The 20488-nt window shown below is 43.3% G+C and overlaps 1 protein-coding gene across 1 annotated transcript in view; it reads right to left on the bottom strand.

Moving 5' to 3' along the window:
• Window positions 1-20488, bottom strand: part of GRID1 (glutamate ionotropic receptor delta type subunit 1) — a 986611-nt gene that overhangs the window by 180765 nt on the left and 785358 nt on the right. The window contains exons 9-12 of the mRNA XM_064290308.1: window positions 7488-7589; window positions 5592-5789; window positions 1826-2150; window positions 186-324 (exon numbers count right to left, since the gene is read on the bottom strand). Coding sequence (XP_064146378.1) covers window positions 186-324; window positions 1826-2150; window positions 5592-5789; window positions 7488-7589 — 764 coding nt within the window. The remainder of the gene's footprint in view (window positions 1-185; window positions 325-1825; window positions 2151-5591; window positions 5790-7487; window positions 7590-20488) is intronic.

The raw sequence follows: 20488 nt of genomic DNA, 5'->3' as shown, positions 1-20488 counted from the left end.
CCGGAGAGAAGCTCTTCTCCAGGCACTGAAGGACCTCATCATCAAATGGCAGATCCAGGATCAGAGGCCGTGTCTGCCTCCAGGCTCTCTCCGGGACACCAGGCTGCTCCTGACAGGTCTGCATTCTCCCTTTACACCTTTCTGAAGTGAAATGGCCCCAGATCTGAAGCAGGGATGGGTCTTACCTTATGGGATTGTCCATCCTGGACACTGTGAGGAAAGCAGCAAGGTTGGCTGTGTAGGAGGAGCACACGATGAGAGTGAAGAGCCACCAGCTGCCCATCACGATGCGCATGGCCATCGAGTTCACCGAGGACTCACCACCTTAGGGGGCAGGCAAAGGAGGGTTGGCCTGAGGCTGGTGCTCTAATCCCCAGCCCACCACAGAGAAGCTCTGCCCTCCACTGGGCCTTCACTGATGCTGGTGATCTCTGGCCCCAGTTGTATGCTCAGGAGCAGGAGAATGGTGACAGCTGGGTATGAGGACTGTTACAATTCTGGGAAAGCATCCTAAGATCACCACCAATCTTAGAAAGGGACCAAATATGGAAAAGCCACGGCTGGCCTCGTAGTAATGTGAAATTTGTCAAAACCCCAAGGACAGAGTTCTGAATACCAAAATCTTCCAGCTAGGAAATTCTAAATCACAGTGATAAGAACTCACAAAGTTGTAACCTGATGTGAGATTCCTTTCTAATTTCAAATTCGCAGATAGTAGTCTCAGGAATTCTGTAAATATAGAATTACCTCCTACCCAGAGGGCTCCATAGCTTTCTTTTAAACCCAGAAATGAGATGTACTACATCACTTCTGCTAATATTCAGCTCTCACTAGATGACTTCCCCCCGCCCCCCACCAGGATTTTCAGAAATCATTGCATGTGACTTTCAGTTAAAGGCTGCCTTTTTGAGGCCAATTATTTTTCCTTGGTCCCTTTGGTGGTAGCAAAAGAAATTTTCCCACTGTCTATTCTCCTTATAGACCCTCACACAGCCTTTGCTACAAATGGGGCCAAGACTCACATTAGAAGCTTTGCAATTTGTAGCTTCCAGTCAAAGTGGCATAACCTTGTAACTCACCAAGTGCTATCCAAACCTCTCAGAGACAGCTTAGATGATTGCAACACAACTGTATTTTTTTTTTTTCCATTAAGACTTCAAATTTCAACAAGACTCGGGGTTTCATTGGACAACCTTATGTGCATAACAACCAGTCCGATGAGAAAGGGGAAAACGTGCAAAGCCAACTCCAAAGTTAAATTTAATCTAGAGTGGAGTGTCAGGATTTGAAGCTGACATCCTTGTTGTCATGTCATTTAATTTCTATCTGATATTCCTCAGAGAAATCAGGCACAGCATGATATTGTACTGTCCTAGAGATTAAATAAAATTGCCTTTAAAATTACTTTTGTAAAATGTCTCTAAAAGCTTTGCTAATGGATAATCTCTTCAAGGACCCTATTTTTGTTGTTCTCAGCTTCAATGAGTTGGCCCCTGACTCATGGCAACCCCACACACAACAGAATGAACAGCTGCCTGGTCTTGTGCCATCCCCATAATCAATTGTGGCTCAGACTGTGGCGATTCATAAGGATTGTCCCTGGCTGATTTTCAGAAGTAGATGGCCAGGCCTTTCTTCCTAGTCCACCTCAGTCTGAAAGCTCCACTGAAACCTGTTCAGCATCATAGCAAAATGCAAGCCTCCACTGACAGGAAATTGAACCCAGGTCTCCCGCGAGGAAGGTGAGAATTCTACCACCTAACCACCAATGGCTCCCACTCCAGGACCCTAGAGCTAGTCAAATGCCAGAAAGCCAGGAAGGTACCTTGCTGTACGAAAGTTCCATAGACAATCCAGATAGCACTGTGCAGGGTGGCAGTGGTGGATGGCCGGGGCTGACCCGCACTCTGAGCTCTCACAGCCTGAATCCGGTTCAACACAAATATCAACACCCCAACCACAGGGATGGCTGCTGCAATGCAGGCCCACACAGCGAAATCAAATGGAGCAAAGAGAGAGAAGATGCTGATTCTCTCCTCAGGCTTCTTGATTAGTATCCCCACCGAGTAGTCCATGTACCGCTTGCTGAAGTCCACAACACTCTCCCTCTCTGGGGTGATGGTGATGGCTGAGATTGCCAAGTCTGCTCTCTGAAAGGCAAAATCATCTCATCAGAATCAGTCCTCAGCTCTCCTGAATCCTTGGGCTGTGCCCTGGATGAAGGTTCATCCTTTATCCTTTGAGGAAATAGATTTGAGACCACCCTGTGGCCTTGAATCATGTAAGGAAAAATCCAACACCAAGTTGTCTATACTACCTCCTTCACCTTATAAATTTCTCTCCCCAACCCTAAATACTCTTGGAAACCTCTTCTGAAGAAAAGAGTCTAAAAAAAAAAAACTCCATTCCTGTATAAATTACAGCTTTTCCTTGCTTTATTGTTGTTGTTATCCCACCTAGCAAACCTTAGCTCTCTCCCTCTCCTTTCTTTTGCCCATGTTTCACTCCACCTCCAGCAAGGTCCTTCTATCTTGTTCTAGTCTTAACTACATCCTCCCTTTACTTCAACAGAGACATTCCATTTTCCCAGCAAGCCTCTCCATATGCCATCGCCCACAGTGAGCTCCCTGTTAATCTAAAATACATTGGAATGATATGATGAGTTGTACAACTGTCTTGAACCCCGTTAATGCATTGTTCCCTGGCCGTGTGATATGCATACTCCACGCCACAGAGTAAAAGACTACTCGTAGTGAAGGGATTGTTACTTCTTTTGACCTCGCACTGCCCTTAACTCATGACCTGCAGACTCACGAGTCAATTCTTCTTACAGAAAATCCATGTTATGATGGAGCTCTCTGGCACACTGGGTTATGAACTCAAAATCATCTTCTAAAATTTTGCTTTCCATGATGAGCTCCGTTTTAAAAATAGACAAAAACTCAATTAAGATGGATCTAGATCAGAGGAGGGGGATAAAGCTGCCAAGATTAGTGGAGGTTAGGGTCCTCAAGTGGAGCTGGGTTGATGACAGGCAATAATGGGGCCTAGAATCCCACTTTATCCACAAGCTCACTCAAATGTGTACTGACCATCTTGATCATGGCTCTTGGGCCTTCAAGTGGGAGTCATCATCAGCACCAGGTTTGTCTTAGAGTGACTGATCATGACAACTGATGCAAGCTGAATATTAAAATTGGAGAAACACATACATGGATTTTATTGGGTTTACTACCACAGCTACCACCCATTTATCAGCAGAGGTTTGCATGCTGTGAAGCTGACAGGTTTCAGTGGAGCTTCTAGACTAAAATGGACTAGGAAGAAAGGCCTGGTGATCACTTCCAAAAATCAGCCAATGAAAACTCTATACATCACAACAGTTTGATCCCCAACCAATCATGGGGATGGCAGAAGACTGGGAAGTGTTTTATTCCTTTGTATGCGGGGTTTCCATTAGTTGGGCCAGTTGGGCCAACTGGATGGCAGTTAACAACAATAACAACAATGTGTGGGATAGAGAAGAAGATATGCTAATATTCAAAACTGTGAAATCCAGCAACATATTCAGAATAAAGAGAAAAAATGTTGGAGGCGACTATGTCAGAACCCTCTTCTTATATGACATTTGTATCTCTGCCTTTTCTTTTCTCAACAACGCAAGATCCAGAATTTTTTTCTTTTTTAGGATAGGAGAGTGTGGAACATATTTAAGGGCTGAGGAAGAGAGTCAGTGGAGCAGCAGGATGGTTTAAAATATAGGGTGGAGGAAAGCTAATTTATGAAGGAGGGGCTGGAGAAGGCACAGGGGAATGGACTCATGAGCACAGGTGGAGGGGCTAACTTTTACAGGAGGAGAAACAGTCCCCGCTCTGAAAGTGAGAGGGAGGGCAGCTGCCTACAGATACGAATTTCCTAAGAAGTTGGAGTAGAATTTCATGTCTAGAAGTCTCAATTTTTTTCCTCAATATAGGAGTGGAATTTCTTTTTTATTAAGTGAGAAGGATAGAAGATCTTTAGGTGGCTAGAGAAGGGCAAACTTTTCAAACAGTCTCTGAGTGATGTAGCCAAGGAGGCCAACAAAGGATAAATTAAGGAGCTCGCACCCAGCTGAGGTGGGAGATTGCCCATTGTTCATACCTCCACCTGGACAGATTTGTGATTTTCTCTTCTTAGGCGATTTGGCAGCCTGGATGTCAGAGCCAAGAAGGTCAACAATAGGATCAATTCATGTCAGGGTGTAGCAGGAAATCCAGAAAACAAGGAAATCACAAGGAAAGAGTAGCTTGCTAATCAACTAAAGAGGGTACACCAGACAGAGAAGAATGTAATATTGGAAGGGCATTAAAAAGATACGAGGATGAACCTCGAATACATTATGCTAAGAGGAAGAAGCCAGAAACAAGAGATCACGTGTTGTATTACTCCATTGATAAGAAATGCTCAAAAAGGCAAACCTACAGGAAGTAGGTAAAGGTTGGCTAAGACTGGGGGTGGGATTGTATTGGGGCGATGGAAATATTTTAAAACTATATTATAGTGATGGCTGAACAACTTAGTAAATTTACTAAAAATCGTTAAATTATACACCTAAAATGCATGAATATTACACTATGAAAATTATACCTCAATTAAGATTTTTTTTTTTAAAGCTTAAGAGAAATCTGAGAGATTGAGTCTAGTGTCTGCTTCTATGTGTTAAAAGGCAAAGGCCCTGTGTTTTAGGAATGAAGAACCAAGAGAGCCAGGACAACAGACCGAATTCATGGAGTGGGATAATGATGCTTAAGACTGAAAATTTCAGATGTGTGGGACGAAGGAGCTGGAGTGGAGCACAGGCAATGGTCACTGGAGGCAAGGAGGTCAAAGTGCTGGGCGTCTAGGGTTGTCCATAGAGATGTCAGAAATTGTCAAGAAATAGCAGCGTTCAGACTGGAGAAGGAGGGCCTGAGTTGTATGCCACTATCGTAAATCCTTGTGAGGAAATGGGATAACAGGCGCAGGGATGTACACATAGCCAATTAGCCCCACGCCATGCTTCTCCTTCCAACAGGAGGGAAGAAGAGTGATGCTTTGAAAGTAGTATGGGTAGCTGGGAGAAGGTGACACCACTTACACATAACAATGCAAACACATGCACACCCTTAGTCACACACACACACACACACACACTTGCACATATATACCCAACTTGAGGTCCAGTCCATGAGTTATAGGAAAATGGCCACTTGCCAGTACCCCCACCTCCCCATGAGAACTGGATCCTGTTTCAGCCTGAAGGTGGGGGTTGATTTTCAGTAGGATGTATTACAGAATAGGCACAGAATATGGGTGTCAGAGGAATGAGAGCAGTAGACAGGAATAGAAACGCTCGAGTGCCAGGGGATGAGAGGGTGGAAGAATAGAAGAGAAGTCATGGTGGGGGGCTGAGGAAAAGAGGCTGCACTGGGCCTTAGTGTGTGAAGAATGGTAACTGTGGTCTTGTTAGCTGGTCTCATGTTTCCAACTGCATAATGGCGCCAAGTTTAGCTATCACCCCAGAGGCAGACTAGGGTGTTCCCCACACATATGATTCTGCTTTGGGGACCTACCTTGCTGATAAGCTCTCCGATCATCCCGTTCCAGGAGGTGTTATGAAGCTGGTGACCATACCTGCCATCTGGGGCCTGGTAAATGTCGTATTTGAAGCCCAGGGCCTTGGCCAGTGCATCCAGGACATCTATGGAGAACCCTTTGTAGCGTTTGGGCTGACCAAGGATGTTCTCTGCCACCATCACGAAAGGCTCTTCCTGGGGATAACAGAATGAACAGGTAAGGCAATATTAAAACTCTCATTTTTCATTTCTTCAATTAAACAGCAGGTATGTTAACACATATTTCCAGAGTATTGTTAGAGTGACATATCTGGTTGATCATAACTTCAGAAGGTTAACAAAACAAAAATAAAATCCTGCCATCGACTTGATTCTGACTCATAGAACCATATACAACAGACAAGAACTGCCCCATAGGATATCCAGGGAGTGGCTGATAGATTTCAACTGCTAACCTTTTGGTTAGCAGCTGGGCTCTTAACCACTGGGCAACCAGGGCTCCTTAGAAGTTTTAGGGAAGCATTATTGTATTTACTCTATTTAATCCTGGGGTCTAAACTTCTCTACCTTTTCTAAAAGCAGTTTACAGACATTCAGGATATAATGCACGGGAAAATAGCCCCAATTGGTGGGTCAGCATGGAGGAATGGATGTTCACTTATCATGTGTTATGCTATCCTGGGCTCTCCCCAAAATCCCAACTCCCAGAATAATATGACTTCCATGATTGTGACATTCATGCTGAATCTGGACTCTGTCCTAAGGAAATGCCATAACTTGGGGGGAACCTTCATAGGAAACAAGGATATTTCTCATCTAGAATAATAAATGGCAACAAATCTCTGTGATATCAGGCAGAAAGAAGACAGAATTACATCTAGTGGTTGTACTAGAAAATAGATGCTGATTAACTGGCAAGGTCATGCCATAAGTCAAAGGACTGACTTATGGTCCAAAGCCATGCCATGCTTACTTTCACACATTTTATGCTATGTCACCATGAGCTCCTAAGGGGTGCATGGCTATCTGGAAAACACCTCAGCCTTCCCCACTACTCGCTTTCCTGCTTGTGTAAAACTGAACAAAAAGGGGCCTTTTAGCAAACAGCCTCAGAGACTATATCTCACTAATTTAATTTTGTTGAGACAATAGGGTATATATCTTTTTATGGTGTGTATTTGGGGATTGCAGAAAAACTGCTGTCAAGGCTTCTAGAGTTAAGGAGATCCTATGCATCTCCTGGGTGGAGGCAGATATTTGCATCATGTCTGACCTACCTAATAAGAGGTAAATTGAATATTTCTCCCAGAGTCCTTCTAAAAAGGTACAGAAGGTAATTCAAAGGAATATCAATGCTTCTAAGGCAATTTAAACGAATACCAATGCTTCTAAGATCTCTTCAAATGTAAAGGTCTACCATTCCAGATCAACCATGTAGATAAAGTCCATCTAACAAAAAGTCTCCACTTTGAACTTTATGTCATGTGGGCCCATAAGTGGTGCAGTGTGCTGAAGAATGTTCTTTTCCTAGCATTTATCTGGGATATCCTGGCTAGCAGCACAGTTTTCCTAAGGACCTTCAGTAGATCCAGGTCCAGCTGGCATCCAAGGACAAGTACTAACTGAGCCCTCTCAGCAGCTCTATGATTAACCTGGGTTAATGGCCCATCTCTAGAGCAGTGCAGTGATCTTGGGGATGGGGACTTGGGGACACTGGGCAGAACCCCCAACATCACTCTCCTCATCACTATACACGTGGTTATTTGAACAGAAAAGCTTTATGAAAGCTCAAAACTCAATATTGCCTTCTCTCTAAAACCAGCATTAAAGCAGAGAGAAGCCTCAGACTAAAAGCCTGAAAGGTGAAGGTCCTGAATAGCCACATGATCCTACCAAGACAGTCACCACTTTGAGAGTCAGTCCTTGCAGGCGGCTGCCCATCGGCCTCTCTTGCAAGCTGCCGTTCAGGCCCTTCTCCGAATCCCATGTAGCCAGCTGTGAAAGAAAAAGGGAGTGTAAAGAATAGAGAAGGTACCCATGCTCACTATAGGAAATCACCTTCCAAGCTGGGGCTCTGGGTCAGGTGGGTAGGCGGGCAGCAGCCCTCTGAGCTTCCCAGAGAACCAGAGCCATAGTAAAATCTTAATGAGAATAGAGGCATGATGGAGTGCTTCACTTCCTGTATGAGCTCATCTGGATCTCTGGGACATGCTAGACCCTAAAGTGAAACCAGCTGTAACAGCTTTTCTCTAGAACAAATGTTTATGTCCCATTTTGTTCTGTCCGTGCTCTGACACCAAGTCACTGTGTCTCCCAGAAAACATCCTTTTTCTTTAATTACTCCTTTGACTTGCCCAGGCCAGAGGCCCTTGTGTTCAACCATCTCCTCCACCAGGGGCAGGAGGAGGCCGAGCACTGAGAGAAGTAACAAAACCCGAGTGCACAGCTTGCCCAGCATCCTGGCCTACTGAAAGCAGGTGAGGAGCTCCTGCTGGTCCTCACTGGAATGCAGACCCCACAGTAAGCCAGTGGAAGCCAATGGCAGAATAAATGCCTGATCCCTTCCTGAGCTTACAGGACCCCTCCAGGAGCCAGATGCATCTCCTACAGGCACCCTGTGGTGGTAGAGGAGACCCCATCCCGGCTCAAAAACATCAGAGAAAATCAGGTGTTCTTGGACTGCTCCCCTCTCTGTGTCCCTGCAGGGATTGGGCAATGGTAAAGCGCCCTTCCTCTGCTCAATGAGTCCCAACCATTAATCAGGGATATTTTAAAAAATACAGACACCTGGCCCCATCTCAAACCAACTTAATCATGATCTCTGAGAGAAGGGTGAGGCCCGGGCAGTTTTGACACCTCCCAGGTGACTCTGGTGTGCAGCCAGGCTGGGAACCACTGCTCTTCTAGGTCATGGGGCCTCAGCTTGGGTACATATTAGAATCTCCTAAAGGGGCTTGTAAAACATAGTGATAGTTGTGCCCCAGCCCCAGAGATTCTGATTCCATTGATCCGTAGAGGGCTGGACATGGAAATGTGAGCATTCTAGGTGATTCTAACGTGCAGCCAATTAACACAGTGATCGTAAAATGTTGATACATGCTAAAATCACCCAGAGATTTTGTACGAACTTTCTGACTCTGAGTCCTGAGATTTTTTTGTGTCTAACAAGCTCCAGGTGATGCTGCTGCTGCCCATCCATAAGCCGCTATCTGAGTAGCCAGTTGCTACTGAGTTGACTCATGGCGGAAACCCTGGTGGTGTAGTGGTGAAGTGCTACAGCTACTAACCAAGGAGTCAGCAGTTCAAATCCACTAGGCGCTCCTTGGAAACTCTATGGGGCAGTTCTACTCTGTCCTATAAGGTCTCTATGAGTCAGAATGGACTTGATGGCGATGGTTTTTTGTTTTTGTTTTTCTGACTCATGGCAACCCCATGTGTGTCACAGTAGAATTGTGCCCCTTAGGATTTTCAATGGCTGATTTTTTCAGAAGTATATTATATTATCAGGCCTTTCTTCTGAGGCATCTCTGGGTGGACTAGAACCTCCAACCTTTCAGTTTGCAGCCAAATGCTTTAACCATTTGCACCATCTATGGACTCCACTGTCTGAGGAGCATGGGGTTAAGGAATCAGACTGCTTTAGACACCATCTTTTCTTCATCAGAAAATCACACAAGACTCCACGACTCATAATTTAATAGAGATGAAGAAGCACCCTTCTGTGGAGAAGCATTCTCTGAGGGCCCCAATGTCCCTAAGATAGCCAGTTCATGACTCTTCTACTCTCCCAGCATCTCCAATGGTACAGACATTTTCGTCAGGGTCTCCACACTATCTATGAGACCACAGTTCCAAAGTTTGTGGGACCATTCCACCTGGAAAATACTAGAATTCTAGGCCTAAATTAGGAACATCAGAATGAGATGCGTGGTTCTAGAGGCAGCTTAAAAGGAACCTGGAACCTCTTATGGGGACTGGAAGCCAGAATACAGCCTGTCATGCATATGCTAAGGCCTACTCCAGAAACCCTGGTGGCATAGTGGTTAAGAGCTACAGCTGCTAACCAAAAGGTCGGCAGTTCAGATCCACCAGGCGCCCCTTGGAAACCCTATGGGGCAGTTCTATTCTGTCCTATAGGGTCACTATGAGTCAGAATTGACTTGACGAAAATGGGTTTGGTTTTTTTTTAGGACCCACTCCATCCTAAATAACAGGATGCCTGGCAAGGATGAATAGTAGTTTAGTTAAGAACTTGGCCATGTACTGTGAGGAGCCCCCCAGCCACTAATTAATTTGGAGGGCACTGCAGTGAAGGGCAAGTTAAGGTCTACCAAAAATCCTGTTTGAGGACATCTAAGATATCATACTCTGTGAACAGGTAGAGCCTGAGAAGGAAGCATCATGGCTATTTTCCCACTGGATTCTCTGGACTCATTGACATGAACTCAGGGGGCAGGAATGGGAACATGGTATGTATTTGGGCTGCCTGCATCTGCATCCCCAGAACTATTTAACCTGGTGCTGGGGTTGGTACTCATCCTGGGTGCGAGTGGAGTCATCATGCCTCCTTCACCATCTTGATGACTCAGAGAGCCATAGTGGGGGTAACCCTGCTGTGATTATGATGTATCAGTTACAACCAAAAAACCAAATCAAACCAAACCCAGTGCCGTCGAGTCGATTCCGACTCAGCAACCCTATAGGACAGAGTAGAACTGCCCCACAGAGTTTCCAAGGAGCGCCTGGCAGATTCAAACTGCTGACCCATTTGGTTAGCAGCCATAGCACTTAACCACTATGCCACCAGGGTTTCCATATCAGTTACAAGGACTGGACTTTCTAACCCCTGCACCAGAACTGAATTCCTAACACCTGCTGCCAAATGTCATTGACAATGATAAAGATGTGTCTTGAATCTTTGCTGTCCTAGTTCGGATGAGAGACAAAATAGCCTCTGCTGGACCTTGATCAACCACTTTTACCTGTCTTTCTGTTGAGGCTGTAATCAGTCATGAGGATGGAGAATTGAGGTAGGAGAAGCAGATGGGATGAAGCCTGGCCCGAATAGAAAAGCAACATGGGTGTTAGCTCCGCTCCGAGATGGGCTCTGCCCCTCAATGCCTCTCCAGGCTGTCCTCTGCTGTAGTCCCCTGCCTGGCTCCAGGCAGCAGCAACTCTGCCCCAGGCTACTGTGATAGTCTCCTCATTGGTCTTGTTACCTCTCTCTCTTTGGTCCATCCTCCAACAACATGCTGACACGTACCTTTATGATAAATAAACTCAAACACGAACTTGCATTAATTAAAATTTTCTAATGATTTCTAATTCTCTAAAGAATAAATCCTAATGCTTTTAAGCCTGGTATCCAAGAACAGCCTTCCTAATCCAGACCCAGCTCTGATTCTCACTTCATGTTATGTATCCACAGTATACTTCGACGCCCCCCCGCCACACACACTCACTTTTCTCATGCCCATAGCACTCCTCCTTGACTCTTTTCATCCATGATCTTCTGCCCACAGTGATATTTCTCTTCTGCTGGGTACACTAAACACTTACTCATTTTTTAAAAAATAAGCTTTTAATTTTAGATTAGCTTTAGATTTACAAAAAAGGCACAGAGGTAGTCCAGAGAATTCCCAGACAAACCCACACCCAGTTTCCCATTGTTAAGATATTGCATTGTTGTTGTTAGTTGCCAGAGTCAGCTACAACTTATTGCGGCCCATGTACAACAGACAAAAATGCTGTACAGCACTGCACCATCTTCAATATCATTGGTATACTCAAGTGTATGATGGCATCTATTATGTATTTTGAATGCCTTCCAACCTAAGGGGCTCATCATCCAGTACTATATTGGACAATATTCTGTGTAATCTATACTATTTTCATTGGCTAATTTTTGGAAATAAATCGCCAAGACTTTCTTCCTAATTTTTCTTAGTCTGGAAGCTCTGCTGAAACCTGTCCACCATGGGTGACCTTGATGGTATTTGAAATATTTGTGGCATAGCTTCCAGTATCATAGCAACATGCAAGCCACCACAGTACAACAAACTGGCAGATGGTTTGTAGAGGATGATGCGCCAGTATGACATTTTTGTCATAACTAATGAGTCAATATTGATACATTATTATGAACTAAAATCCTTACTTTATTCGTATTTCTTCAGTCTTTTCCTCATGTTTCTTTTTTATTCCAGGATTCTATTCAGATTCCCATGTTACTTTTAGTCATGAATCATGTTTTAAATCCTCTGTTGGCATATCTTCTGCGAAGACTTCCCTGACCACACTGCTACTCCAGGTCTGGTTAGCTGCTCCCTTTCTTTGTTCTCAAAAAGCCACAGTGAAGGAGATAGGCAAGTTAGGGGAATGGCTACATTCATGCTATAGACCACACTGTCAATATTTTTTTTTTCATAGTCACATCTTTCATTAAGGCTTGCTCTCGATTGAAGAGACCATGTCACATGAGTGTCTATATCCCTTGGTATTAGAGAAGATTTGGGCATCCAAATAGGGGCCTACTAGATATTCACTGAATTAAAGGAAGGGCTCAGAAGTGAAGACGGTATTTCCAGAGGCAAACTGGACTCATCAGGATGTCAAAAAGAGGAGGACAACTACAGAATGACTGTAGTTGCAAAGGAGCTCTCTGAAGAGCTCTGAATAAGAAACAAAATATACAATATGAAAGAAGATCAGAGAAAATAGTGAAAGACAAACATACGAAGGTGGCCATGCAGCCAAAAACTTCCTTCTCTATTTTTAGTCCAATCCCCATTATGTGCACAAAGCTGAAATAGAACCTATCTCTAGGACCTTACAGGCTGGCCCTAAATCCCTAATCCAGCTGTGGTAGCTGGGTCTCTTGCCCTGTTGCCTGAGATCACAACCCTGTTTTTATAAATTGTCTAGAATCCCAGACTCTCGGGCTGGGCTTTGCCTTCCCTTGTCTATTTCCATCTCAGGGTCTCCAACCTAATCTCGAACACCACGCTTTCCTCTCCAAAATTAACTTATTATACAGCTGGTAAAGATTTGGGCAGGGGGGAAAGGGAGAAAGAACTTGGAGGTGTGAAATTAGCATATGTTTACAAGTCAGAAAATCTACGATCTAGTTGTGTTTCCACCGCTTACCATGGTGACCTCAGACAACACACTTAACAGCACAGTGCTTGACCCATAGAAGGTTCAACAAATATTTGTTGAACAAATTTAGCTTTGTTCGTATTCCATTTTCCTGACTATAAAATGGAGTAAAAATGCCTTTACTGCCTATTGAGTTGAGGGGTGGTTCAAAGGAGATAATAAATATGAAATGATCTATTGTAAAATAATAATCAAAAAGTAAAGAGTCAGGATATAAAGCTGTGTATACAATACAACCTTAATTATTTTTTTAAAGCAGTAGCGATAAGCTAAAATGTAAAATATGGATATATCTAGGTGGTAGAACTACAGATAATCATCATTTTCTTCTTTATCCTCATCTATGTTTTTAACAGGGTTTGCATTACCTTAACAGTAAGAAAAATAAGCTTTTTATAACTAACTAAAACAACTAGCATAGATGATGAAGCTCAGTCCTGTCCCATGCACTTGCAAGACTGAGGATGGAATGGTGCTGGGCAACGGGACATGAACTCTCTACGCCACCGCCAGTCTGGGAGTCAGAACTCAGTCAGTCAGTCCTCCAGCTCCAAGGAAGCTGGTCTCAGATGCCATTTAATCTGGAGGAGAATCAGGGCCCAGGAGCCATGGACAGGGAGTGCCCCGTCTCCTAGAACAGCAATATTCCTTGCTCATCCGGCACGATACCCCACATTGTAAGACATCTCCCAGCTGGTGCAGGGCCCATCAGCCTGTCTAGTGTTTTGAGATAGGGAAGCAGCCCCTGCTGAGGCCCAGCTCCAGGAGGGCAAGAAGCTCATCTCCACTAAGGAAGAGAGACAGTACCAAATCGTCCGAGTTAATATTCAGACACCTGAATGTAAGAAGGCCATTTAAATCAGTGGAACTTCACAAGAGGGAAAAATCTTCCTGAAAGGCTTTTCTTTTTATCTGAAAGTGCTTATGACTTGAAGTTTTTGTTGTTTGCTTGTTTATTTTGTAAATACAGATTTATCTTTCTCTGGCCTTTAGGTATACTGTACCCTGACAAAGAAGGAAAAAAAATACTTTGAAATGAAACCAAAGTTGTATCATTCAAACACATCAAACTGTGGCTGTATTCCAGGATCTGGGGCCTTTATGTTGGGCAAGCATGTTTTATTATTATTATCATTCCCTCGCATACAGCTGACGCAGAGTGTCCCAGGATGAGCGAATCCCCCTTTTTTCCATAAAGCTGTGTATTCTTGCCCAAATCTGAAGACCAGCACTTTGAATCTTAATCATTTCTGAGCGAGGGCATCCCTTTGAATTCCTGGACATATAAGACCAGAATCAGAGAAAGTATCAGTCATAATGGAAGAACACAGCGGAATTTTTTTTTTTAATAAAATTAAAAGCTTAAATGATTCTCAGTCTCACAGCTGAACAGGATTAGAACTGACTGCATCCACCGTCATCAGGAGAGGGCCTCACGCTCCCCACTCAGAATACCAGTGCAAAGGTTGCAGGCAATACAATCCCAATGAGGTTGGTAGGCTTGACAAATGGAAGCCAGGAAAACCTTTTACCTAGAGAAGTCCTGACACTTAGTCATTCAGCTCCAGACCATTTCATTTCTAGATAAGTGTGTCTACTCTGACTTCTCCTTGTATTTTGCAGACAGAATTTTGTTTATGGAATCGATGAACCTATGGCCACAGACACCACACCCACTTTTGACACCTGGTCTGTAAAGATCGGTGCCTGAAAATCTAATTTCCAACACGGTTAAACAAAACAAGTACTGCCACTATTTGATAAGACAGTGGTGGTTTTAGTTCATCACTGGAATCTGCTCTGCCCAGACAAGAAAAGTAGATGGAGCCAGAGGTTATAGCACAATCATTACTTGAAAGGAGATCTATGGCTTCCAAATCTGATTATGACAAACAACTGTTCAAGAGATCATCCAATTGGAGAATAAATTTTATGAACCACTGGTCTCAAGAAAATATATTTCCTGAGCCAATAGGGGTGTTCTCGATGTTAATGTTTCTGAGTTTCGAGATATGGGGATTAGTGACTTTGTGGCCCTGTCCTTAATAAATGCAGAGCTATTAACCCTAAATGAGGCAGGCCTCCTCTGGAAGACTGGGCTTTGTGATCTGTTATAGATGTGTCTTAAAGTGTCACATTGCTTTAAGTTAGGGGAAGAAATGTGACTGCTTTAAGCTCAGAGATAGAATATGACTGATGTCATATATGGAGGCTTGCCAATTCCAGGGAAGGAAAGGAAGAAACAAAGGAAGGAAAGAAGAAAGCAAGGAAAGAAGGAAGGCAGGAAGGCAGGCAGGCAGGCAGGTTTATCTAACCCCAGATCTCATGCTTAACAATATCCAACAAGACAATAGACCAATAATCTATATTGTCATACTTTTGCATCTGGTTAGAAATCCTTCAGGAGTGAGCCTGTCTCAAGAGAGCACTGGAAGCAGAAAGTGAAGTTTTTATGACCATGCCCGTGACATTTGAGTATATCTTTATCAACCAGTGACTACCGTTGGCTGAGAGAAGACAGGCTGGGTCAGGGTGGCAGGCTTCAGCAGTACAGGCACAGTGGTGTATCATATCAGTACACGGGCTTTTCTAAGACAGTAAGTCCTTTGTTAGCTTTTGCTCCTTTGTCCATTTTTACTGGAAAACAAATGGACTTAGTGTATGTTTCAAAGGATCACAGCCTTAGCTAGGCCTGGGATGAAAGAGGGCCTACTATCATGAGTCAACTTGAGTCAGGACATTCAGTCAGCACAATTTCAGACAGTCAAGGGCACTTAGCTTTGGCTAAGTGCAGAGACAACCTGGTCAGATACAAACACAGCATCCCAGAAAGAGAGTATAAGCATCTGAGGGTAGAATCCTGTATTTGTAGCCAGCACTCCTCAAGTAAGTTCTAGTTTGAGGGTTCATTGTGGGAATCCCAGTATACCAGGGTCACTAAGGATGTATCTTTGAGGACATAATCCACAGGAGAGCTCAAAATGTCTCCTTAGAGGATAAGAGAAGGATTCACTGGAGTTGGCAGTCAGCTCCAAGTTATGTACCTACTAAGGAAGGGAAGACACCCTGGTGGTGCGTGGTTAAGTATTTGGCTGCTAATGGAAAAGGTCAGCAGTTCAAATCTACCAGCTGGTTCTTGGAAACCCTATAGGGCAGTTCTATTCTGTCCTATAGGGTCAGTGTGAGTTGGAATTGACTCAACAGCAAAAAAAATTTTTTTTTTTAAAGGACCGTAAAGGATCACTCCCAAAGTTCCCAGACATGCTGTACAGGAGGAGCGGCTTCACTTGAGACAGAGAAGGACTGGGAGTCTCTGTCTCAGGTCAGGACCATCTCCACAGGGAACTGAGCATTTGGTGAAGGTTGTGTCAGCTTAAACCAGGCCCTGGCAGAACTAAATTTTCAGAGGTCAAAGCTGAGAGAAACTGAAAAAAGAGTAAAATAGGCAGGTGAGCTACAACGTGTAGACGCATATGACAATGCCTTAGCACCAAAACAGAGAAACACACTCCCCTGGGAGTGCTGGAGAGGAGGAGGAGAAAAGTGGCAGAATGCCATCAGGCCTAGAAACCAGGTCATTCGTGGTGGAGACCTTGGACAAGTAGTACAACCCCCAGCCTCCACTCTCTGGAAGCGCAGGGTCTGTAGGGCTCACTGGGCCACGCAAGTGCAGGGGGCCTGGCCAGCCAGCTCCAATGTGTCAGCAGTGGTGTCCTTCTGCCACATTAAGAGTGAGGATGCCATTACTTACAATAGCAAAAGGTGGCAACAATCCAAGTGTCCATCAACAGACGAATGGATAAACAAAATGTGGTACACGCATATAATGGAATATTACATAGCCGTAAAGAGAAATGAAGTCATGATATAAGTCACAACACGGATAAACCTAGAAAACATTATGCTGAACGAAATAAGTCAGGCAAAAAAGGGCAAATGTTGTATGATCCCACTTATATGAACTATCTAGAATAGACAAAAGCATAGAGGTAAAGCTAGATTAGTGGTTACCAGGCGCCAGAGGAAAAAGGATGGGGACTTATTGCCCAATAAGCTCAGAGTTTCTGTTTGGGTGCTGAAAAGGATCTGAAAGTAGATAGTGGCGATGGTTGCATAGTGAATGCAATTAATGCCAGAGAATTATACACTTAAAAATGGTTAGAATGGCAAATTTTAGATTATATATATTTTATCAGAATTTTTTTTTTAAAACTATAGTTATGTACCACATAATGTTTGTTCAGGCAACATCCAGCCACATATTTGTCCTTGGTCCCAAATGGTTATAATAGAGTTCAGAAATCCCAAATGGAGAACAGGGCATAATGAGACATAACGAATGTAACAACTTACCACACAAAACACGTGTATCTCATGTCTCTGGTATACAAAGTGATTGCGCTGCCAGGTGTATAATGGTATAGTACATATATAACCTACAACACATATATCTTTTTTTTTTTTTTTTATTAAGTTTCAAGTGAACATTTACCATTCCAATCAGTCTGTCACCTGTAGGTTTACATACACCTTACTCCCTTCTCTCACTTGCTCTCCCCCTATTGAGTCAGCCCTTACAGTCTCTCGTTTCGTGCCAATTTTGCCATCTTCCCTCTCTCTCTATCTTCCCATCCCCCCTCCAGTCAAGAGTTGCCAACACAGTCTCCCGTGTCCACCTGATTTAATTAGCTCACTCTTCATCAGTATCTCTCTTCCCCCCCACTGACCAGTCCTTTTCATGCCTGATGATTTGTCTTCGGGGATGGTTCCTGTCCTGTGCTATCAGAAGTTCTGGGGAGCATTGTCTCTGGGATTCCTCTAGTCGCAATCATAGCATTAGGTGTGGTCTTTTAATGAGAATTTGGGGTCTGTATCCCATTGGTCTCCTGCTCCCTCAGGAGTTGTCTGTTGTGTTCCCTGACAGGGCAGACATCGATTGTGGCCGGGCACCAACTAGTTCTTCTGGTCTCAGGATAATGTAGGTCTCTGGTTCATGTGGCCCTTTCTGTCTCTTGGGTTCTTAGTTGTCGTGTGACCTTGGTGTTCTTCCTTTGCTTTTGCTCCCGGTGGGTTGATACAACACATATATCTTGATAGTCATAACAAACGCCTATGTTACTGGCTTATGTATGTAGCGTACTGTACTTTCTATCGTTATTTTAATGTGAACTTTCCCTACTTAAAAATGAAAAGCTTACTGTATAATGCTGCTTTAACTATGCTTCGACTCATAGGCTGCAGAATCCAATCTTGTGTATTGCACACCTCTTGAGCGTTGTCAGGTTATCTCTGTTTAATTTTCTTTAAAAAAATATTACCGTTATCACTTTGGTGCTAGCCATTCTAATGAGGTTTTGTGGTATCTCATGAACGTAGTGTGCATTTTCCTGAGGACTTATTATGTTGAGCATATTTTCTTGTGCTTATTAGCCATTAAAATAACTTCTCTGGAAAAGTAAGCCAGTCTTTTCCCTATTTTTTTTTTAATCGAGTTGTTTTTGATCTTCTTATAATTGAGTTTTAAGGTTTCTTTACATATTCTAGATACAAGTCCTATATCAGGTATGTGCATCATGGCTCCCAAACGCAGCAAAACCAGCGCTAGTGATAGCAGGAGCAAAAGGCAAAGGAGAAGTATTGATCCGAAAGTGAAAAAAAAGGTATCCCATATGACTTTGCTAAATATATATACAATATGGCATCTGCACAACGTCCAAATCACATAACGTCCTATTTCACAGAACATGTAGTGGACGTTAAGCAATGCATGACTGTATCCAAACCAACCAAACCCAGTGCCGTCGAGTCGATTCCGACTCATAGCAACCCTGTAGGACAGAGTAGAACTGCCCCATAGAGTTTCCAAGGAGCACCTGGCGGATTCGAACTGCCGACCCTTGGGTTAGCAGCTGTAGCACTCAACCACTATGCCACCAGGGTTTCCGTATGACTGTATATCCACAAAAAAAAATGTTTTTAAAAGAAAGGATGAAGGCAGTTGCATCTCTGCTTAAGATGCAGAAAAACAAGAGGATAAAAAAAGACAGATAAGAAAACCACATTTTGAAAATATTTTAGCCCATACAAGACCTGTGATCACAAGACAACTGGGCGAACTTAATTTCAAAGGGTGAGAAGGCCCTCCAAGGAGAAAGAGGACATAAATGTTTCACTTTTGACAGAGCACGGGACAAAAGAGGTGGTAGTTTTAAAAATGGGTGAGAAGAAAATGACTGAAATGTTAACAAATTCTTAAACGCCAAGTGTGAGTCAGAGTAACAGAGGAGATTCCTGGGAGCCCCAAAGACAAGGGGAAGCCACATCCACAAACCATGGGTGAAGTAGGAGAAAATAGAATAAAACAGAACAAAGTATCCAAAAGTTATAAAACAATATGATTAAATGCATAACCAATATAGGACTTGCATCTAGAATATGTAAAGAAACCTTACAACTCAGTCTTAAGACCTACAACCTCATTGAAAAAAATAGGGAAAAGATTTATTTTTCCAGAGAAGATATGTAAATGGCTAATACGCACAAGAAAATATGCTCAACATAATGAGTCATCAGGGAAATGCACAATAAGTTCGTGAGATATCACTAACCCCCACTAGAATGGCTAACGTCAAAGACGGACAGTATCAAGTGTCCGTGAGGATGTGGAATGAAACCTGTATAGCCACATTAGGAGAAAGCTTGGTAGTTTCTTGTAAAGTTAGACACACACTTACCATACAACCCAGCAACTCCACTCCTAGGTATTTACCTAAGGAAAATATAAAATACGCCCACACAAAGATCTCTATTAGATTGTTCATAGAAGCTTTATTAATTATTAGCCAAATAATAGAAACTCCCCAAATGTCGATCAGGTGGTTAGTGAATAAACAAATTGTGGCATATCTACACAGTAGAATACTACTCAGCAATAAAAAAGAACAGGCTACTGACCCATGTACAACATGAATGGAAATCAAAAGCATTATGCTAAGTGAATAAAATCAGACACAAAAGGCCACGTACTTTATGCCTATTCTCAAAAAGGCAACATACTGAATATATTTCAGTACATGAAATACTGAAAATAGATCAGTGATTGCCTGGGCTGGGAGTGAGAAGAGGGTAGCGGGTTCAAAGGGGAAGGACGGGGAGTTTGGAGTAATAGAAATATTCTATACTTTGAGTGTTCTGATGATACCGCTACTGTATACATCTGTCAAAATTCCACAGATTGTACTATTAAGAAGGGTGGATTTATTGCGCATGGGGTTGTTGGTGTTAGCTGCTGTCGAGTCGGCCCCTGGCTCATGCTGACCCCATGCACAATGGAATAAAACGCTGCTTGCTCCTACACCATCCCCATAATCAGTTGCGGATCAGTCCATTGTGATCCAGAGGGTTTTCATTGGCTGGATTTTGGAAGTAAATCACCAGGCCTTTCTTCCTAGTCCATCTTAATAAACCTGACTTATTAGATATATACTGATGGTAATTTGGAAAAGAATGGAGCCATGGGGGATAGTGGCACCAACCTGTCATGTGACCCTTTGGCAGGGATTATGAAAGAAGGAGATGGTCAGAATAACATTATGACCAATGGTACCTGCTCTGCTTGAGCTACCTGGAGCTAGACAAGTGTTAAGGGGTCAATAAAGTATCTATTAAACTATAAGAATTGAAACCATCGTTATAAAGGTTTAGGAAGTGTATATATGCAGATTTACCTGAAATTA

The sequence above is a fragment of the Loxodonta africana genome, chromosome 8 (assembly GCF_030014295.1).
Source record: "Loxodonta africana isolate mLoxAfr1 chromosome 8, mLoxAfr1.hap2, whole genome shotgun sequence".
In the NCBI taxonomy this organism is placed as follows: Eukaryota; Metazoa; Chordata; class Mammalia; order Proboscidea; family Elephantidae; genus Loxodonta; species Loxodonta africana.
Note: the sequence above shows the minus strand (reverse complement) of the source record. Positions and strands in the feature narration are given on the sequence as shown.